The 23,480-nt window shown below is 40.9% G+C and overlaps 1 protein-coding gene across 6 annotated transcripts in view; it reads left to right on the top strand.

Annotated features, from left to right (window-relative positions):
• Arhgap44 (Rho GTPase activating protein 44) overlaps positions 1 to 23,480 on the top strand; it is a 174,439-nt gene that overhangs the window by 101,636 nt on the left and 49,323 nt on the right. For all 6 annotated transcript variants that reach the window (XM_048798104.1, XM_048798103.1, XM_048798107.1 and 3 more), the window contains exons 5-7: positions 7,656 to 7,767; positions 10,611 to 10,687; positions 15,655 to 15,772. In XM_048798104.1, the coding sequence (XP_048654061.1) occupies positions 7,656 to 7,767; positions 10,611 to 10,687; positions 15,655 to 15,772 (307 nt within the window). The remainder of the gene's footprint in view (positions 1 to 7,655; positions 7,768 to 10,610; positions 10,688 to 15,654; positions 15,773 to 23,480) is intronic.

The raw sequence follows: 23,480 nt of genomic DNA on the forward strand, positions 1-23,480 counted from the left end.
TGTTCAAAACATTACAAAGCTCTTGACATATCATATTTCATACATTTGATTCAAGTGGGTTATAAACTCCCATTTTTACCCCGTATACAGATTGCAGAATTACATAGGTTACATATCCACGTTTTTACATACTGCCCTACTAGTGTCTGTTGTATTCTGCTGCCTTTCCTATCCTCTACTATCCCCCCTCCCCTCCCCTCCCTTCCCATCTTCTCTCTCTACCCCATCTACTGTAATTCGTTTCTCTCCCTTGTTTTTTTTTTCCTTTTCCCCTCACTCCCTCTTATATAGTACATGAAAAAATGCTCACCATCTCTAGCAGTCAGAGAAATGCAAATCAAAACCACCCAAAGATACCATCTCACTCCAGTAAGATTGGCAGCCATTAGGAAGTCAAACAACAACAAGTGCTGGCGAGGATGTGGGGAAAAGGGTACACTTGTACATTGCTGGTGGGACTGCAAATGGGTGGGCCAATTTGGAAAGCAGTATGGAGATTTCTGGGAAAGCTGGGAATGGAACCACCATTTGACCCAGCTATTCCCCTTCTCGGACTATTCCCCTTCTCGGACTATTCCCTGAAGACCTTAAAAGAGTGTACTATAGGGATACTGCTACATCGATGTTCATAGCAGCACAATTCACAATAGCTAGAATGTGGAACCAACCTGGATGCCCTTCAATAGATGAATGGATTAAAAAAATGTGGCATTTATACACAATGGAGTATTACTCTTCACTAAAAAATGACAAAATCATGGCATTTGCAGGGAAATGGATGGCATTAGAGCAGATTATGCTAAGTGAAGCTAGCCAATCCCTAAAAAACAAATGCCAAATGTCTTCTTTGATATAAGGAGAGCAACTAAGAACAGAGCAGGGAGGAAGAGCATGAGAAGAAGATTAATATTAAACAGGGACGAGAGGTGGGAGGGAAAGGGAGAGAGACCCTTTGGAAATGGAAGGAGACCCTCATAGTTATACAAAATGCTTTTAAAAAACAAGGGAAAAGTAAAGATATTTTCAGTCAAGGATTTACGACTTGCATAGTTCAATCACTTTACTACTTGTGTATTTTCATGGTGTAAGTTAAGGCTTTATCAAATAGATTATGTACAGAGGAAAGTTGGGAGTGCAAATAACAAAGTATAATTTAAAACTAGGAAAGGGGACAATTTCTTTTTCCCTCCAACTATTTGAGTTTCTTTGGCTGAGGTTCTGCAAATTGGGTTGTCCAAAGACAGATCCATGACAGAAGAGCATATACCTTTCATCAATATTGTTACAGGCATCCTAGGTCCAGGGGTCCCAACTAAGTGGGTCTAGCCATTCCTCCTAGAAAACCAAGGGGAAAAGGTCATGGTGAAAGTAGGAACGGAAACTAACCAATATGGCCCCGTTGGGAAGGCAACGTGAGATCCAGCGTCTCAGTGCTGTCGTTGCTGTCTTTGGGTAGTCGACAGGAGCTTTGAGTTCCTTTCCCTTGAGGGGGCAGTTTTCATGGGCTCAGGATGCTGGTTTATCAGACCTGTGATCGGGATGGGGGCGATGACTGGGGACTTTTAGGCATCAGTTCAGGGTGCCTAGAAGCGTGCTGCAAATCTTGTCTCAGTCTTCAAGGGGAATGAGACAGATTAGGTAAACTTAGGGCTAATAAACCTTGTAGTGCTACTTTTTTAGATGAGCACTTCTTACATGATGAACATGTAGATTACATGCAGAGCTGGGGAGGGTCATGACCCAAAGATAAAGTAAGAAAAGAGACACGTACAAAATCAAGGCAGAGATGCCCAGCTTTGCCCTGCTTTGATCACTCGTAGGGCATCTGTGTGCCTAAGAGTCAGTACTTTTAGCCAAGGCATCTTTTCTAAGTCCCTGTGGTGATATGTGTAGCACATACACATGGGAGAACGCAGTGATGAGTAACAGAGGAGTGATTGGAACGTGGGCTCACACAGCATCTTCACAGAAGAACAGTCATTTTTGGAGAGATGACAAGACAAAGGAAAAGGAGTTTCCTGGATGAAAGACTGTAGGAAGGTAAATCTATGGGGAACTAATGGAGTATAAGGACTAGTTAATTGGTGATGCCTTGTGGTTTTCTCCGGCTCCATCTTGGGGCTAATTAGGGCCTAAAGTTGTGATTAACTTCTGTTGTTTCTGGTAGAGAGATAGGTTTGTCAGTTTTCTGTCACTGTAACAAAATACCTGAGACAATCCATTTAAGAGGATGACAGAATTATTTTGGTTTATGGTTTTAGATGTTTCTGTACATGGTTAGCTGGCTCCATTGCTTTTGGGCCTGTGATGAGACAGAACATCATGGTGGGGGAGAACATGGCTGAGCAAAGCTACTTACCTCAGGATGGCCAGGAAGAGAGAGAAGAGACTGGGATCTCAACATTCCCTTCAAGAGCATGCCTGGATGTGGTGGCACACATTCCTGTAATCCCAGAAGCTCTGGAGGCTGAGGCAGGAGGATGACATGTCAAAGCTAGCCTCAGGAATTTAGTAAGGCCCTAAGCAACTTAGAAAGACCCCGTGTCCAAAAAAAAGATAGAAAGAAAGAAAAAGGAAAAAAAAGTGTTAGGATGTGGCTCTGTGGTTAAGCACCCCGGACCCAGGTTCAATTTCTGGCACCTCCCCCCCCCCCCAAAAAAAAGCTTGCTCCCAGGGACCTGACTGCTTCTGATTAGGCTCCACCTCTTAGTTTCTACCACCTTCCAATAGTGCCACAGGGTGGTGACCAAACCTTTAACACGTGGACCTTTGAGGGCCATTTAAGACTCAAACTGTAATAATAAGGAAGGGGACAAGCACACTTTTGTATGTTTCTGTTCCACTTTAGGCAAATAGAGGGAGGCAGAAAGCTCTTTTTAAAAAAAAAATGCTGCTTTTCAGTTGCATTCAGCTCAAAATAATCTTATGCCAAAGAGGTGTACTTGGGTGCGGGGCGGGGGGTGGTGGCTTACTCTGTTGCCTTTAACATAAAGAAAATAAGCATTGAATCAAAACCCAGGAATCTTAAGGTGATTAATTCAGGGGGGTAGATGATAAGCAAAGTAAGACTAAAGTACTAGATAATAATAACTTGAAACTCATCAGAGGGGGAGTCTGTATTACCAGATCTTACGTTGTTTAAAAGAAGACATGAGCCTGGGATTGTGGCTCCGTGGCAGAGCACTTGCCCAGCACGTGTGAGGCCCTGGGTTTGATCCTCAGCGCCACATATAAATAAATAAAAAATAAAGGTCCATCGACAACTAAAAAATATTTTAAAAAAGAAAAGACAAAAAGAAGAGTAGAATGTATAGCTTCCAAACTAGTAGAAAGATGAAAAAGGATATAAATTGGAGGAAAAAGAAAACCCACAACAAAAACTATTAGAGGAATTAAAAGAGAAGTAAGTAAGTGAAGGAAAGCACGATACATAAAAAACAGAGAATAACGGTGATAGTAGTTGCGTTGTGCATGCTGTAGTCATCACGGATAGACACAAAATAAACATGAAATCCTATTACGTGATGTTCCCAAGAGGCTTTTCGAGGACACAATGATGGAGCAAGTTTGGAAGTAAAGATCAGCGACTGAACACACATCCGATGTTATTTCCTTCCAATAAACTATAATAAAGAGTTATATATTTTTTTTTTCCTTAAAAGATATAAAACTACTGGGTGCAGTGCCTCACATCTGTAATCCAAGCTACTTGGACGATGGAGGCAGGAGGATTGCAAGTTTAAGACCAGCCTGGGCAACTTAGCAAGACCCTGTCTCAAAATAAAAAAATAAAAGGGGCCCGGGATGTGGCTCAGTGGTAGAGCACCCTGGGTTCAATCTGCATGCAATATCACGCATAGAACACACATGCAAAAGCCCCCTAGCCACAGACTAAGCATGGTGACGCACGCCTGTAATCCCAGCAGCTTGTGAGGTTGTGGCAGGAGGATTGCGAGTTCAAAGCCAGCCTCAGCCATTTAGCAAGGCCCTGTCTCTAAATAAAAAAGAAAAAGGATTTATTTTTATTTCATTTTATAGGATTTTATTTTTATTTTTATTGAGGATGTGGCTCAGTCGTTGGGTGTTCCTGGGTTTCATCACTAGTACCTCACACACAGTGCACATGCAAATGATCTAACCACAGTGGTAAGGAAAACAAGAGAAAGTTTATCAGCAACGTAACTTTGTGAGCTATGAAGATCACGAACAGTGAGGTAGTGCTAGGGATGTAGCTCAGTTGTAGAGTGGTGCCTGGCCTGCAGGAGGTCTTGGGCTCGGTCCCTGTCACCACCCCCTTTTCACTTCTACGAACGTCTGGTTCAGAAAACTGACCCCCAAGCCTAAAGTAGTATGAAGATATCTGACATAATATACACCAGGAAATGCTGATGGTGCTTAGGGATTGGTGGTACTGGGGACATTTGGTCTTTGAGGGTGGAGTGGGTGAGTTAGGATAATGAATGCATGGGGGGTGCTTTTTAAGTGCCATGTGATCACTGAAACCCTGCCCTCTGCACACCTCCTGGAAATATCTCTTCCCCCAGACAGTAACATCTGCAGGTTTACTGTTTCTTGGCGGTGAAAGGAAACATCACTGGATCTTGCTCGAAAGATGCTGAGAGACTCCTCCATGCTCACTCCCCTCTTACCAGGCCCCAGGCTTTATCCTCCAGGAAAGAAATTAGAGAGGCATTCTCTAGGAATCTGAGCAGCCCCAAAAGAAGGATCTGAAGCTTTCAGGACAGTGATGGAGGCAGTGCCCCAGTTAATGGCAGACCAAATCATCCTTCAGGCAAGCTCACAGCCCACAAGTTTTCCTCCCTTACGCCGAATGTGTTCTATGTTCGTCTCCACCTAGAATCTAAGCAGCCACCAGAGATTCCCAGATGTGTGAGGAAAGTCTTGAACCTGAATCCTGGAGACCAAAATAGTCAGGGTGGGGGAAATGCCATTTGGATGAAATAGAGATTGTGTGGGGGAGGAGAAGATTTCAAGGCTATTATCACTTATGATTTCAAGGGGTAAAAGAAGATGGTATATATCCATGGATTAAAAACAGGATATTAGTACAAGAAGTTTATAGGGAAGAAACATGCAGAGATCAAAAACAAGCTCATAGAAATGAGGAAAAAGATGAGAGCAGATGTGAAACTCTCAGTAGAAGGTTTGACGATAAATTGGAGGAAATTTACCCAGAAAATCAAGCAAGAAAAGAAAGACACAGCAAATAGAAAAAGTTGGAAAATTAGAGGACCAATTCAGGAAGACTTTGCCTGAATAACAGGAGTTCTTAGAAAAGTCAAGAATGAAATGATATTAAAAGTTATTATTATAGGGGCTGGGGATATAGCTCAGTTGGTAGAGTGCTTGCCTCACATGCACAACGTCCTGGGTTCAATCCCCAATCCCACAAAACAAACAAACAAAAAGTTATTATTACAAAAATAATTCCAAAGCATTTTCCAGACTTGAAGTTCCTGTATTTCTATATTGAAAAGGCCCATTGAACACCCAATATAATGGGAAAAAATTAAACCTACGCCGAGACTCACAGTTATGAATACAGGTGACAGAAGATTTTATTCCTGCTAGGAAAAAAAAAAATGTCATATTTCAACAAGCCAGAATTGTGAATACTTCTCGATTCACAATGAATCTAGAAGATTATTAAGAAGAGCCCTCAGAATTCTGAAGGAAACACTGCTCAGCCTCAAATGCAATATCCTGCCCTAGTATCAATCTGTGTGAGGGCAGAGGACAATATTGTGATACATGGGATCTGAAGACTTGGCTTCCTGCATACTCTTTGTTCTCAGGGAACGAAGATGTAACCAAGAAAGACGTAGACATAAGATGACGGAACATCCAGCACAGGACACAGGGACAGAGAACCCTAGGAAATGCTGAAGGAAGATGTCAGGATGATAACTGTACCCTAGGGATAGGGAGAGAAGCCAAGAGAACTTGGTCAGGCTGTACAGTCCAGGAGACAGGAATTCAAGAAGACAGAATTCCTTCACGTCAGAGGTGGTTCACTATCTTAAGAGACAAATTAGGAAAGTGTCAGGGATGTCAGGCTTAACATGTACACAAAAAATGAAACAAGCAAACTGAAACAAGGAATTATTCACTCCAGGGAGAGCAGATAAATGGGCAGGAAGGACCAGTAATCATAGTATGGTACTCAGCTCAACCACCCCAAACAGGCTGAGTAGCCCTATGTGAAATGCTTGGGAACAAGTTTTTCTGACTTGGGATTTTATCAGGAATTTGGAATATTTGCATAGTCCAGTTAAAACATCTCTAATCTGAAAACTCTAAATCCAAAATGCTCTAAAGTCCAAAACTCTGAAAACTGCAGGTTTTTTGATTAGGAATCATACCCTGTAATATAGTCAAAATATAAATACTGAATATGTACTGATATAAATATTAATGGAGGGAGGGTAAATGTAATCAAAGATAAAGTCTTATTTTTCATAGTTGATGGTCAGTAGCTTTAGGACAGGGCTTTAGCTTAAGATTTTAAAAAATTAAGAAGTAAGCTGGGTTTGGCGGTGCAAGCCTATCATTCCCAGTGGCTCTGGAGTCTGGGGCAGGAGGATCAGAAGGTCAAAGCCAGCCTCAGCAATTTAGCCAGGCCCTATGCAAGACCCTGTCTCAAAATAAAAAATTAAAAGGGTTAGGGATGTGACTTAGTGGTTAAGCACCTCTGGTTCAATCCCTGGTACTTAAAAAAATCAATAAGTAATATTAGACATATAGGGGTAAGGACCAGAAAATCAGATAAAAGACACCATTAAAAAGTTACAAAGATAAAACCATAATCTGGGAGTTGACATTTGCATCAGAAAAGGTGTTAGAATCTAATCTACATTCACCAACTTACATGCAAGTGTCTAAAGAATTTCTAGCCAGGCACGATGGCACTCGCCTGTAATCCTAGTGGCTGAGGCTAAGGCAGGAGGATCATGAGTTCAAAGCCACTTAAAACTTGCCAGGCCCTAAGCAACTCAGCGAGACCCTGTCTCTAAAAATAAATAAATAAATAAAAATGCCAACATAAAAAAATTAAAAAAACAAACAAAAAAGCTAGGGATGTCTCAGTGATTAAGGCCCCTGGGTTCAATCACAGTGCCAAAAAAAAAATTTTTTTTTTTTGAAAATTTTTTCCCCCCTTACTTTTCCATGGGATAATTAACTGCCCATCTTGTACTAATTAAATCTTCATGGCTTAGGAGCAAGGGAGTTTTGGTATGTGTTTGAAGATGTTGGTGTGTTAGTGGGTCAGTTGGGTCAATCTTAACTAGTTTCTCCAGGATTCCCAGGGGACGGATTAAAAACATCTGGTTCTTTTTAGGTCTGTGGATTAGATGTACAGGAATCTATTTTATCCACATTTCTGTTATGTTTTCCCAAAATGTCCCCTTTTGTTCCAGGCACAAAGGGAGTCCTCAGCACTGTTTGGAGGAACTGATAATTTCAGAAGTGGAGACAGTTGAATCAGGGAATCACTGGCTGCTGTGGGAATCAACTGGCTTATTGACATTGACTTGGGCAAAGTTGACCCCCGCAGGGAGGTGACGGGAGCATAACTCGGGCAACATTGTTGTCTTCAAGGATGTTCAGTCTTGTTTTTCCCCCCTTTGTTACAGGAAGATGCTGAAACTCTGTGGAGAGACAGAGGACAAGCTGGCTCAGGAGCTGATACATTTTGAATTGCAAGTGGAGAGAGATGTGATTGAGCCCCTGTTTCTGCTGGCTGAGGTGAGAAGCAGGAATGAGGCCAAGGCCGTGTGACCCTGGGAGGGCCCTGGGGGAGCTGCTGAGCTCACCCCTCCTGCAGCCTGATTGCTATTTCCATCCCGTTCCTGATTCCACGACCTTCTGTCTTTCATAAGGAATCATCACCACCTGGCCCCATGGTCAGGGTTCCCAGATACGGCAGCCCTTGCCACACTTCACCATGGCTCCCCCTCATATGCATTTCATGTTGCCATTCTGATGGGTAAAGATGTAAACATGGCTGCTTCACTTCCTTTCCTGCTCCTAGTCCTGTCTGCCACCCCCCGCCCCCTTCACCTCTAGTGACCGAATGGCCGGCTGTCCTCAGAGGGAGTCTGGGACCTGCGAGGCCTCTTGTGGGTGATGTTTACGTGATCTTTTCTCTTTAGACTTTAAAGTACACTCCATTAAACTATTTAGCTATCAAGCTAGCTTCATGTCTGTGTGGCAGTTTTGCTGACTTCTACCAAGTGCGATTTTACCAAGAAAGACCAGAGATAGTTGGGGAGTTTGATTTGCCTAGGACCCTGGGCTCCTCCCAGTAATCTTTAATCAGCCATATGAAACCTAAGCACTGTGCTACCTGTGCACAGTTGGGTATCCCCAGCTTTACGTGGCTCTTGAGTATTTTAAACATGGTTAGTGCAACACAGTGCAACTCAGTTTTTAACTTTAAAATTTTTGTTAATTTAGATTGAATGTCACGGAGCTCCCTGTGACTGGAGGCCACAGTGCTGGGCAGCATTGCCCTCAACCGTGTCTGGCTTCCTCTCTGGATCACCCCCAGGACCTCCACATCCCCTGGTATTCTTTCTCAGACAGAGGTATAGATGATTACTTAAGGACCTAGAGGTAATCGGAGAGGAAAGTCTTAGCTGTAATACTTTGACATAGGTTGACATAGACCAGCTCTAGGGTTCTGGGTTCCATCCTGTGGCCAGGCATCCCCTAGTTTGAACATTCATGAGAGACCCTGTGCTCCTCATAAGGCAGGATAGGACAGAGTTTTCTGGCCAAAGCCCGAAGCAACCCCAGGAACAAGGATGACCCAGAAACAAAGCTGATTCTCCTGCATGACTTGTAGGAGGACACGCCTTGCTCTGGACCTAGGTGCAGACTCAGCCCGTCCGCAGGCACTCCATCTCCCACTTGGTGCAGGAAGTTGGTGCTCTCAGCACCCCACCTCATCCCTGCTCCGTAGAGTGAATGGAACACTTCAGGGAACGTTGGGTTTTCCTCTTATATATATATATGAAAAAGAAAATAGCCTGAGATGATTTTAGTTCAATTTACGGCCAATTTTCTTTTTTAATTCTCACATCCTGCCCTACTTTCGCTGGGCCTGGAACCAAAATCCTGCACTGGAATGTTCAGGGAAGTCATTTTTAGAAAGAAAAATATAAAAAGAGCATCCACATACAACCAAGTTGGAAGTACTCATCACAGAGGAAAACCAGGATGGCAATGTTTATTCATTTATTTACTTTGGAAAAAAAAATCTTACTTTATTTCTATAAATATACAAATATGCCTACTTTATTCATGCAAATATAAAATGTCTCTGCTCTTGCTATTCCTCTTGGCGTCTCAGATCTCCTGAGGCCAGTGCTCCTTCGATTCCCACTGTTTGTTTTTGGAGTTAGGTAGGAGTGTCAGACGAGACTTTTCAGCTCCCTTCTCCTGAGGCCGGTGCTCTTTCCATTCCCACTGTTTATTTTGAGTTAGGTCTGAGTGTCAGCTGTGACTCAGCTCGGCTCTCTTCATTTCTGTCCTGTTTTTGCCCTGGTGGAAGTATCAAGATGTAGTCAAGCCTCTGTTTTCTGGCTGCAGTGTGGTCAGGCCTAGGAGAGCAGGGGAGCCCAGAACTTCTGAGATGGTCTGAGTTGAAAGGGGGGCCCGGCAGGTGTCCAGAGAAGAGAAAACATTGTATAATTCAGGATGAAGAATTAGGAATATCATCTAATATTGGCCAGAGGAGACTGCGGTAGTCAGGTTTCCATGATTATGACAAGATACTTGAGAATATTAATTTAAAAAGAAGAAAGGTTTATTTTGGCTTATTTTTTATTTTTTAATTTTTTAGAGCTTTTATTTCATGGTCAGTTGGCTCTTGTTTTGGGGTCTGTGAAGAGGCAGCACATTATGGCTGGAGTGCATAGTAGAGCAAAGCTTTTCACTTGGGAGAAGCTGGGAAGCAAAATCAGAGATAGGAAGGGGCCAGCATTCCCAATACTCCCTTTGAAGGCATGCCTGCAGTGACCTAACTTCTTCCAACTAGATCCTGTCCCCCCAAATTGCTACAGGCCTTTTGCATGTGGACTTTTGGGGAACATTTAAGATCCAAACTGCAATAGGCACAAAATTTCATTTATGCAAGATGAGTAAATTTAGGTAGTTGTAATGAACAGTATAATGTGACTATAAGTAATAACACTGTATTATGTATCTGAAATTTGCAAAGAAGGTAGATCTTAAGTGTTCTTATGGTGTGCATGCACACACACAATGTTGCAGAGGAAGAACACGATAACTATGCAGGGTGATGGATATGTTCATTAGCTTGATGATAGTAATCATTTCACGATGTGTACATATCAAAACATCAGGTTGTACACCTAAAATACTGACAGTTTCTGCTTGTTCACAATTATGCACAATTAAGCAGAGGAGGCAAGAAGGCATTCCATCTGAAAATGAGGATCAAGACACTACTAGACAACTTGCTGTGTGCCTGCCAATAGTTCTTAAAGAATAGTCATAAAGAATAATTCTTAAAGAATTTTTCATGGGCTTCAGCTCATGTGTCTCATCTTCTGCAACCGCAGGTGGAAATCCCAAATATTCAGAAGCAGAGGAAACATTTAGCAAAGTTGGTGCTGGACATGGATTCCTCACGAACCAGGTATAATTTTTTGGCTTTTCTTTTCTGTGTGTCTGGGAGTAGTGACCACGTTTCGGGTGGTGGCTGGTTAGTGTGGGTGAGCATGCTACGTCCTTCACTAGTTTTTTTTTTTCTTTTTTTTTAAACTTCTGGTGCAAACCAGGCATTGGAGAAGTAGACACACTGGGTCCCTGCTCTTGCGGAGGCTGCAGTTGGGTTTTGGAAATAGATATCAGGCACGTGAACAAACAGGGCAATCTCAGGCAGTTATAAGCCGTAATGTACAAGATAATTCTAAGGGGAATGGTGCAGACAGAAGTATCAACATGAGGTGGGGTAAAATGAGGCTTTTTTTTTTTTTTTTTGAGAACACATCAGTCAGTCTAAAACTTTAATGGTGAGGAAGAGGCAGCCATGCAGAGATCTGGTGCAGATTGTCTATAGCAGAGGGAACACCCAAGTGCATCCTGAGGTAGGGGTAAATATGGCATATTGAAGGTGCAGAAAGAAGACTAGCATGGCTGGGGTGGAGGGAATAAGAGGGGACCCAAAAGGTAGGACAGTTGATAGATCATCACTCTAGTAGGGGAAGCGTTCCTAGTTCTGGGGATTACTGCCCTTCTGAACTTGGTGGTATAGGTAGATATCCCTTCTGTAGTCATTCTGTAAACCCGAGGCCCTTCTGAGAGAACTTCAGATCTTACAGGACTTTTCTAACCTGCTTCTCAGAGTCCACTGAAAATCCCTGTAGCCGGGGAGTGCCAAAGGCCCTGAGATGGCACTGACTGGCTGTCATCTGTGGAGTTGTTCTGTTTGCCCTTTGGTCTTATAGGGACAGGGGCGGGGGCAGGTACCACTAGCACACACAAGTGAACTAGTGAAAGTTCCTGCGTATTCATCTGGAAGGAAGTGTTCACTTCTACCTTAGGTCTTTGTAGGTTAATCTTCATGATGACCACATCTTTATTTTAATTTTCTCAAAATGAAGAAACAAAAACAGAATGTGCTTGGGTGAGAGGATATGGGACAAAGTCCAGCCACAGGACTCTGAAGGTCAGGTCCTGAGATCCCGAGCAGCTACTTTCTAGATCTGTGACATTGATAAAGTCACTTAATCCCCAGAATATCCATTTCCTCACCTGTAGCATTCGTGGGCAGACCTGAGAAGGTTGTTTTGAGTATCAAATGAGGCGAAGGAAGTCACATCACTTCCCAAATACTTTACGAAAGGAAGCCCGAACTAGCACTACTTGGTTCCCTGGACTTCTGCATCTGGAACAGTAAAAGGCACAGGGCAGTTTCCCAAGGCCAGAAATAAAACAGGTAAAACCAGCAGAGCAATAGGAGTTCCCTTAATGAGTGTGATTTCCCAAACCTCCACCCACCTGAAGGATTTTTGCCATCGGTGCCTATAAATCTTTCAAAAGTAGTTGATTAATTTTCAAAATAAATCTATTTTTAACAGGAGTTTGATAGCACTGCCATGCATTGGGAAGCAGTGCCCTTTGCTGTGAATATTAAGTAAGTGTAAAAAGTGAGTTGATTGGAGGCACCGCCCCTGTTGGTAAGGTCTAGGTTGCACTGGCTGGGGAAGACTGCCACCCGAAGCTCACCTCCCTTTGTGAAGGAAGAAGAGGCAGGAGAGCAGGAGTGGGAACAGTGACTCAAAATGTAGGGGAAGGGAGAAGGTGGGAGGGGTGCCACCATGCATGTCCCACTAAGGAACTGTCCTATTTGCCTTGCAAGAAGTCTTCTGCTGGACTTCCTCCTAGCTGAACAGAGCTTGCCTGTGACTCCTGTACTCATTCTCCAGACTTCCAAACCACCTGAAGGATTTTTGCCATCGGTGCCTATAAATCTTTCAAAAGTAGTTGATTAATTTTCAAAATAAATCTGTTTTTAACAGGAGTGTGATAGCACTGCCATGCACTGGGAAGCGGTGCCCTCGGTCCCCAAAGAATGTTGGCAGTGTACCCACAAGTTTAGTAGGAAGAATTATCTTTCCGCTCTTCAAGCTTCAAAGCTTGGACTCTTCTTGGGCCGTGTTCAGTCTCCCTGTTTCTTCTCTGAAAGAAAAACCCAACTCTTGAGTCTCTTTATGGAAAGGATGGGCTGAGGAGACTGCCGAACCTTGAAATGTTGAAATGAACATGTTGAAATGAACATGAACCTTGAAATGTTCATGTTGCTTTTCCCAACAGTTTATTATCTGTACGATTTTTTTTCCAAGTTCCCCTTGATATTTTGTTACTATCATAACTGTGTTATAATGTATATTAATATATATTGCCAATAAAATTCCCTAGAGAGAGAGTAAGAGGGGCATGCTTTTGAAGTACCAGGGTATTGACTAAAGGACAAAATTTAGTGGGGTGGGGGAGGGATAGGGAATAAAAGATAATGGGAAATATCTTTATTTTAATCTACATATATAAAATATAATTCAGATGGTTTTTTTTTAAAAAAAAACAAATCCAAATTTGCAAAGCCATAAAAATGAACTTATCATTTATAGTTACTTTATATGTGTTATATGTAATATGTGTGTGTGTGTGTATGCAGAAACACATACACACACATACATACACGCCAATTGGTTGCTTTTTCTTTACATAGTGGGAGTCAGAAGGTGGTTGTAACTCGATTCTATAATCCCCATGGAGTATTCACATTTTTATTGACTTAAATAAAAATTACAGTTATACCATCTCTTATTTACCAGGAAACTCCACAGTACTTTAAAGTGGCTAAGGTAGAGAGGCGTTAATGAGCCACGCCATCTGTGTAGGGCAGACCTTTATAAGAAAGTGTCACTCGGGAATTCTCACAGATGCTTTTCTGCCCAGTTATTTCAGCTTAAATTTTAAAATCACTTCCAATAGAATACCTCCTCTCTCATTTGCCCTTAATGCTTATCTTGGAATCAGGAATCTTTCCTAGGACATGTGTCTATCCCTGGAGCTTCAGGCCAGCTTGAGATTCCCAAAGACTTTTTTTAAAAGTGATTTTCCCATGGTTACATTCTTTAAGTGACAGAGAATCCTTTATTTTGCTATTAACAAAGACACCTTTGCTTTGCCTTTTTTTAGTGTCCCTTCTATCATAGAGCTCTGCGCTCTTATGTTGTCCCTGTTGAAAACAAAAGGGAAAAGAAAAAAAATCAGGCAGAGAAAACCCCTAGCGATTAGACTCTTTGACTCTCAAGATGAGGGGGCCGTTCCACGTTTTGTCCCTGTGTTGGAGGCTGCAGACTGATGGTCTGAGAACCAGAGATGGTGCACACAGAGATGTGTGTTGTTTGGTCTACAGCGTTGGCCTGCGTGGGGTTTAAAAGACATCATTTTTATCTCTTGTCACATTTCCTAAGGGGAGTTCACATGAAAATTTCCAAATGCTCTCATTATTTGAAACACCTGGCAGCCCATGGCCCACGATTCTACCTGGGCCCTCCCAGCCTGGACCAGAGACTGGGCAGCAGCCCAGGCAACACCTCCCCTCCCCCACCCTCCTGCATTGGCCAGGCTTGGCTGCCATTTGTCATCCTGATCACGCTATTGTTCTTCTTCCAGCCTAGAAATAGCTCTATTACAAGTAGAAAAGGAAAGAGGCCCCTGGTCAAGTTTTCAAGATAGTGGCCTACTTGGCTCCTTTGGCCTACTTGCTGGCCTGAGTTCACAGACTGTCCAGAGAGGCCCTCGCTGCTGAGCCCCGCTTTACCTACTCCCTTCTACTGTCACTAGAACCTTCTTTCAGGGTCTGCATCTGGTAATTCCCTGATGATGACCTAGGAAACAGAACTATTTGCGTGTCCTCCTAACATTTTCTGAGTGACTTCCTAGGAAGGCCAGTATTCTCCCCACAAAGATACATTTTTAAGTAAATATAAATTGTCACTGTGACCAAAATACCTGACAAGGAAAACTTAGAGGAGAGGAGATTTATTTTGACTCACAGTTTCATGGGTTCAACCCACAGTCGGCTGGCAGCAGGGCAGACACAGAAAAGCTGTTGAGCTCATGGTAGCAGGGAAGTGGGGTGTGGGAGGGCACCCCCAGTGACATGCTTCCTCCAATTAGGTGCCCCCCCATTCAGTTGTCCATGGATAAATTCACTGACAGGTCAGAGCCCCAGGATCCAATCACTGCCTAACAGCCCCACCTTTGAACCTTGCTGTGTTGGGGACTATGCTTTCAATTCATGAGCTTTTGGGGACATTCCAGTTCCAAACCATAACACGAGGTATCTAATTGTGAGTGTGTAGTTGTTTTGTGTTTCCTGTTGGGGATTTTTGCTTTCAGATATGTTTTTCATCTTATTGGCATATCTTCTCACTTAGTATCCATTATTGACTTCAACCAAAGTAGGTGAATATCCAAACTCAGGTTCTCACGGGGAATGTAAATGAATAGCAGAGACTATGCTTTAAGGCAGTGAGTTGTTTTGAAATATATATTACATTATATTATATATATATGTCAATTTATATATATGTGTGTGAATATATATATATATATATGTATATGTCTAGATATATATTACTGTGGTCAGCTGATTAAGTTTCAAACATCTCAGATCAAAAGTCAGTGAGGTGATGGATGTTTATTAACTTGATTTGATCATTCCACACTGTATGCTGAGCTTAATGGCTCAGCATATCACAGTGTCCCATAAATGTATGAAATTCTGATTTGTCAGTAAAAATAACATTGATTTTCAAAAGACAGCCAAGGCAATTGTCATTTGGCCTTAATATTTGGAATCCAATAGGAAAACAGTGTCAGACGGGGGGATTGCTTGTCCTTTGTGGAGGACAGTCGCTCCTTGGCTTTGGGCAACAGTTGGGATGTGGAAATGTGAGCCCCCTTTCTCATGATGGAGGACTTGGTACCTTTTCATTCCTTTCTGGTGAGAGTGCTCAGCATTCCCACAAAATCCAGAGGGCTCTGCCTGTCTCACTTCTCTCCTCTTTTTCTCCTCTTTTCCATCAGGTGGCAGCAGACTTCTAAGTCTTCAGGTCTGTCCAGCAGCTTACAGCCTGCGGGTGCCAAAGCTGATGCCCTCAGGGAAGAGATGGAGGAGGCTGCCAACAGAGTGGAGATTTGCAGGGTACCTGCCCTCCTTACTCCTCTGACCTGGGGCAGACTGGGGAACCCTCAGGGATTTCCTTTTCTGTTCACTGGAGTTCTCTTAAAACTTATTAGTGAATCTTTAATTGGACTAAATGTCCCCAAACTTGCCTGCCAGCTAGCATCTCCCAGGAGTCTAGGAAGAACCCAGAATCGGGACTCTGATGGTGACCTAGACAGAGAGGCAGCACTAGATTCTCATCAGTGACCCTACGTGGTAGGCAAAGAGAAAATGACCTTTGTTTCTGTGGGAAAATTTTGTAAGACATCTGAGTCTCAAAAAAATAAATTAGAAGCCACACAGGACAATTGAGAATTTAGACTACCGAGGAGCCTTGCCTCACCATGACACACAATTGTTCCTGTTCTGTAATATTTCCTAAGTCACCATATTACCCATCCTGTACGTCCTGGGAGATGAGGACCTCTGGAGTCAAAATGCTAGCCATGGAGATAGTCACAGAGAAAAACTTCCCACTTTCAGGGGACAGTGGGTCACGCTAAGAATTGTGACTGTGCTCGTGGAGTGAAGCCCTACATTGTGCCGAATCACGATTCCCATCTCCTTTCCCCACACACATCTTGGAGGACTGAATTAGCAGTACACCATTCATGGTTCTCTTGTGTGTGTGTGTGTGTACATCTGGTTACATGCATATGTGTCAGTTCGGGTTTCCAAGGAAACCCAAACTGTATTTAGATCCAAAAATATCATGTTTCTATAACTATTCTGGGCTCCTGTTATCTTCGTCACACACAGTTTTAAAGAAAGTAACCACTTTGCATGCAAGCACCCCTGTTCTTTACGACTCTATCTAGTCTTCTTAGCTTCCATTTGGCTTATTCTTTTCTAGCCACTCTGTGCAGGTGGCTTTGACTTTGCATTCAGACGACATTCAGAATCGGATAGACTTTCTCTTTGGCATTAGAAACATTGAAAGATTTTTAAAGAATTCATCATCTCCCAGCCTAGCGTTCTGTGGAACTAAGCAAAGTGAGGCCAGCACATCAGATCTAAGATGCATTGTGAGTAAAGCAGATTTGTTATGTGAACTCCTGGGTAAATGGCACATATCTAGCTGGTGTGCTATTCCTGAAGTATAATTCTTCTCCCTTTTTGATTTCCCTTTTACTCTGTATTCTTTAACTGTTTACCATAAATAGATATTCTTCAGTTAAGAACATTAAAATATATATATATATATTTTCCTATACATGGAATATACAAGTGGAGAGGCTGAATGAGAATGTCCAAATACACCAGAATAAAAATGAGTTACCTTGGGGCTGGGGATGTGGCTCAAGTGGTAGTTCGCTCGCCTAGCATGCACAAGGCACTGGGTTCGATTCTCAGCATCACATAAAAATAAAATAAAGATATTGTGTCCACCTAAAACTAAAAAATAAATATTAAAAAAAAATGAGATACCTTGATATATTTTTTGTAGCTTCTTACATTTCCTATTGTGCCAAAAATATTCCTCTTCAGAGATTATCAAGTAATATATATTTACTATGAGCAATGAAATAATACAAAAATATGTTATGAAAACACCAATAATCCTCTCCCTTCCTGCCCATCAACCCATTTCCAAAGAAGGTAACTAATATCTCTTCCCACCAATACTTTTTTAAAACTTCCTGTGATAATATATTCTATTATATGCTGAGTGACCATAAAATTTATAAGAATAAAGGAAACCAGTATTAAGAACCTGTTTATATAGCCCTCCACACCTTTTTGGACAATCATACCACCACTTACAAATATATAATATTATTCTGGTTTGCTATTTTTAATAAAATAGTCATGCTATTTATATTGTATTAACCTACCATTTCGTTTTCTAAATTAACACTGTATTTAGGACATCTCGCCAAGATAGTGCCTATCTACCTAATGTAACCTTTTTGATAAAGTGCATCATATTCCATGCAAAGGAATACAAACACATACATAGATACACATGTGTACATGGATACACATGCATACACACACATACATATACACACATGCACCATGACTTATTTCAGTATTTTCATATTGAGGGAAATTCAAACTGGTGTAGTTCTGGTTTTTTTAATATTGGGGTTTATTTTGACATAATCATGCAAGCATGGACTCTTTAAAAAAAAAAAAAAATATATATATATATATATGTATATTTAGTTGTAGATGGACACAATATGTTTGTTTATTTTTATGTGGTGCTGAGAATAGAACCCAGTGCCTCACACATGCTAGGCGAGCATTCTACCACTGAGCCACAACCACAGCCCTGTTTTGTTTTGTTTTTATCCTTCATCAAAATGATATGATAAACATCCCTATGTATATCATTGTATCCTGGTAAATTTTTTTCTATAGAGTACATATATTCCACTAAATAGTATTTTTACATCAAAGTCTGTGCACATTTTTTTTTTTCAATTTTAGTGGAGATTGACATTCTACTTCTCTGAAAAGGAAATTATAATTCACATTTTTACCATCAGTTTTTAAAAATTACACACCTCCCCTCATTGAAACCAGTAATGTACAATTTTGGCCAGTCTGGTGGTGTGTGTATGTGTGTGGGGAGCTATCTCTATGTTATTAAAATATGCATTGAAAATTAAAATGGAAGTTATGAACATGGTTTACCTTTTAGGTAGAAGATACATAATGGTCCAGGCAGGAACCATGACATATGCAAATGATGGGTGTATCTTATGTGTTTATTGAACAGTTTACATATATTTATTGGCATTCTCAGTTTGGGAAATTGCCTAAATTTATTAGCAGTTGGGCTAATAACTTTTTTTTTTAATTATCTGTATACTAGGGTCATTAAACTTTTTTTTTTGTGTGTGTGTGCTGCATATTTTTATTTCCCCATGTGCCATTTGCCTTTTGACTTTGTTTATTTTGGCATCTGCCATTAAAAACAATCACATAAGTTTATTTCTTTTGGGAAAAGTGTCTGCCTCTCCCTTTATGTATCTTCTACCTGAAGAATAAACCACATCCATACTGTCATTTTAACTTTTTAGTGCATTTTATACATTTTAAGACTCCAGGAATTTATTTTTATGCATAGCTTAAAATAAAGGTGTTTTTTGTTTGTTTTCCATTTTTCTTTCAGTTGGATAGTCAGTTATGCCAGGGGTATTTATTTAACAAGCACCTTTCCCAGAAGTGAAATTCTCTACTCTCCAGGTCCTCAAATTCATTAGTGAACTCTGTGTCCTGTTAATTAATCTCCGTGTCTGTTCCTAGGACAATGGTGCATAAATCTGTTTTCATGACTTCACGCAGATGCAGTCTGGAGTAAGGCAGCGCCACTATTTCTCATAGTTACCTGGGCGAGTCTGTGACATAGAGCAGATAGATCACCTTGAGAACAACTCACTGTGGGTTTTGCTGAACTTCTCTTCTGACTCATTTCTGCTTCGTTGGTCGCCAACGGTATTAAGTGTCCACTTTGGTCTATCTCCCTCTATTTCTGAGTTCATTGAGTGGACTTCCCTGATCTTTTCATAGTTGTATATTTTGTTATCAGGTAAGACAAACCTTTGGGGTCTCCTCCTTTGTACAAACTAGAAAAATTAGAACATGTGGAGTAAAAATGATGAGTAGGAATCCAGGATTTCTCTTTGTTTACAGAGAAGATCTCACAGAGAGGACCCAGATAGGACTCTCCAAATCTTTGGGGCCCAGAGAATCTTAGCCCACCAGGAAGCCAAGTTTGGGGTGAAGGAGGGGTTTTAGAAGACGCCACCTATGGGGACCTCAGGTGGATGGCAGGTGCAGGGTCCTGCCTGGGTTCTCTGAGCCACCCAGCCAGTCCCTGTCTTGCTTCCATATTCAAGAAGAGACAAACCCCAGGCCCACTTTCTCTTTTCTTCCCATGACTACTTATAAAAGTACCCTGAACCAGGGCATCTTGAGAGGGTTAAGACATTGGTAATTTTTCACTAAGATGGGAGGAAGTGGAGAAGGACCTGTAGTCACTTTTGCTTCTCCATCGTGAGGGTGATGATGGTGGTTTAGTGAAGCCTTCAGACTGGGGATCATCTTATTTGTAATGTGCTCTGTCCTCCCCTTTAGGTAAATGATCTGGCTGTGCCCAGCCTCCTCAGTGTCACTACCACCTGGGATCAGGAAGCTCCCAGTGGTGTTTCAGGAATGTCCACATTAGTTGGAAACTCTGCCACCATGTAGCTTCCTTAGATCTCCTGGGAGAGGTTCTCCTGGAAGAGAAGAATCTCTATATCATGAGCTACTAATCCTGATGGCAGGTGTCCTCTAAGACATCAGCCTCTCCCCACCTGGCTCCGTAATCTGCAGAGTCCCCAAATTTACATCAGACAGGATTTAGGTTCTGAGAACATTCTGTGTAGGAATAAGGGGCAGGAGAGTGGTGCTCACTATTTTAAGGTGTTTAAAAAAAAAAGTTCTGAATAAATGATTCTTCTGTCTTAGAAAAAGTAATAAAAGTGTAGTCATCCCTCAGCATCTTTGGCGGATTGGTTCTAGTATCCTGCTAACACCAACATTTGTGGATGTTAAAATCCCTTATATAAACCTTGTAGTATTATATGACCTATATTCCTCCTTCTGGGTACTTTAAATAGTGTCCAGATTATAAAACCTAATTTAATGCAAAGACTGTGTACATAGTTGTTATGCTGTATGTTTATGGGATGGTGATGAGAAGGGAAAAAAAAAAAACTATGTTCAGTACAGCTGTAATTTTTTTTTACAATATTTTTGATCCATGGTTGGTTGATTCTGTCGATGTAGAACCTATAGATATCGAGGGTCAGCTGCACCCAAGAATTCAAACACTTTGGAAAAATATTTACTGATGGTCATAATAAATTTCAGACAGCACATCTTGGTGCTCCAAATAAAACTCAAGATGGATATTAGGCACCACTAGATGAAAATGGAAAGGGAACTGAATGAGGCTGGGAATTATTTTTTAAAATATAGTAAAATAATGCAGGCATGAAATTGCTCTTAGTCAAGAAGAGATTGGCCATTGCAGAAAGTTGAACCACTAGTATAGAGGAAAACTTGGGAATTTCTTCTATATCTTAAAGAAAGAGCCAATGAGGAATAAAAATAACGGGAAAAATGAAGATGTCAAATGCACAGGTAATGTACAGATAGCAGTAGCTTCTGAAAAACAGAACAAATCAGAGCAGAACAGAAAGATAAAATAGGCTTGCATCAAGGTCTCTTTCAAATATGTGGATCAGATAAATCAGTGGTTTTGCCTTTATCTGTACTTGTGAAATTTTGTCAGCAGTATAATTTTAATATGTTTTGTTTTCAGAGCACTTCAAATTTCATAGAAAAATTACGTAGACTCTAAAGAGAATTTTGTCATTTCCAGAATGTCATATAGTTGGAATCAGGCCTTGTGTACCATCTTCAGATTGGCTTCTCTCACTTAGTAATATGCATTTTAAGTTTCCTCCAAATCTTTTCACAGTTTAAAAGCTCATTTCTTTGTCACACGGAATAATATGCTCCATTTTCTGGATGTGCCACAGTTTTTTTAATCCATTCATCTATGGAAGGGCAATTTTGTAGCCGCCAAGTTTTGGCAATTATGAACAAAGATCCTGTAGACACACATGCACAGGTTTTTGTGTGGACATGTTTTCAGTTCAATTGGGTAAATACCAAGGAGCACCACTGCTGAATCCCACAGTGATAATATGTTAGATTTGTAATAAACTGCCAACTGTCTTCCAAAGTGGCTCTACTACTTTGCATTCCTACCAGCAATGAATGAGCATTCCTGTTGCTCCACGTCTGTTCTGAAATTTGGCATTTTCAGTGTTTGGGATTTCAGCCCTTCTAGTAGGTACATGGTAGTGTTCTTTTTTTTTTTTTTTAATTTGCAATTTCTTAATGATATAAGAAATTTCATGTGCATACTTGCCATCTTCATATATTCTTTGATGAAGTGTTTATTAAGATCTTTTGCCCCATTTTTAATTCTTAATTTTTAAAAGCCTTTTTAAAAATAAATTTATTTAAACAAGACCTCTGATTGGGAAGGGAAAACATCTATATATTTTTTTCCAATCATTTATCTGAAGTTAATGACAGATTGCCCTACCTGTAATAATGGAATGCAAAATAGTTACAAAGTTGTCCTTGGTTTTGTAATGATAAGTAGAAAGCATCAATGTTCTGTCGCTGAAAATATAAAATATATGCAAGGATTTTTATGTTGTTTTGTTAAAATAGTTGGGGCAACAGAATTTACTGGAATATAAATTTAAGAACTGAGTATGACTTTAATGGAGAAAGTAGGGTTTTTTTTTGTTTTTGTTTTTTAAAAACAGGACCAGTACTTTTCCTCATCCCATCTCCATTTGCTGTTAATCAAAACACTGTTGGCATTTAATTTAAATAATGAAATATGGCTATGCATATACAACACCTACATTTATATAATAGAGGAGAAAATGAATGAACAGAGAAATTCATATGAAACAGGATGTGGTAGAACAAATTGCAGTTATCTAATTGAGATAGTATTCTTCATTTGTAAGAGTAGCTTTCTGAAGGAAAGTATCAGATTCCCTTTTCAATAGACACCTCCTGTCAGCACTGGAACATATCAACTGAATCTTCGTCCTCCATTTTCAACTACACAAGCATCTGTTTCATAGGTTGGTTGTCCGTCCAATTGCAATGTGATGATGTCTTACTAACAAACCCAGTCATTCTCAAGACTTTCATGAGTCACCCTTCCTCCCCCAGTACTAAGGCTCAAACCCAGGGCTCCAGTACTGAGGAATGAACCCTGTACCTCTAGGCAAGTGCTCCACCACTGAGCTACATCCCCAGCCCCTGCCTCTTAATTTTAAACCTTATCATCACAGAACCATCCTTCCCTGACACCTTTCCATTAAGATGATCAGTGCTCCTGGTCTTGACTCTTTCCTTGGGCTTTTCATGAGCCATGGTGAGTGTCAAGCATACTGTCAGCACCAGGAGTGGTAGAATAAACCCCCCTTTTTAATGGGGTTGTTATTTAGAACTATTTGAAAACATTCCAGTCTTCCTTCTGACTGATTTCTAGTTTAATTCCATTGTGTTGAAAGCAGACTTTGTATGCTTTTTATTCTTTTAACTTTGTTAAGGTATGTTTGACAGCCCCGAATGTGGTCTATCTTGATAGACGTTGCGGATGAGTTTAAGAGTGTATATTCTGCCATTGTTGGATGACCTGGCCTGTCGATGTCAATGATGTCAAGTTCATTGATGATGCTTTTGACGTCACCTGTGTCCCTACTGATTGTCTACCTGCTGGATTGGTCCGTTCCTCACAGAGATTTTAAAGTCTTCACTGTGAGGTGGACTTGTCTTTTTCTCACTGAAGTTCTATCAGTTACTGCTTCTTATTTTGGTGCTCTGCATATACATGAAGGATTATTGTGTCTTTCTGAAGTAGTGACCTCCCTGTAATGTAATGCCCATCTTTATTCCTGATAATTGCCTTCCTCTGAAGTCTTCCCTATCCAAAATATTAATATAGCTCCCACTTTAATATATAGCATATATGGACTATGTCCGTGAGTTTCTTGTAGACAACATATAGTTGAGTCTTGTTTTATGATCCCGCTTTGACAATCTGTCTTTTCATTGGCATATTAAGACAACATAATTGGATTAATAT

The sequence above is a fragment of the Marmota marmota genome, unplaced genomic scaffold (assembly GCF_001458135.2).
Source record: "Marmota marmota marmota unplaced genomic scaffold, marMar, whole genome shotgun sequence".
NCBI classification, from domain to species: domain Eukaryota; kingdom Metazoa; phylum Chordata; class Mammalia; order Rodentia; family Sciuridae; genus Marmota; species Marmota marmota.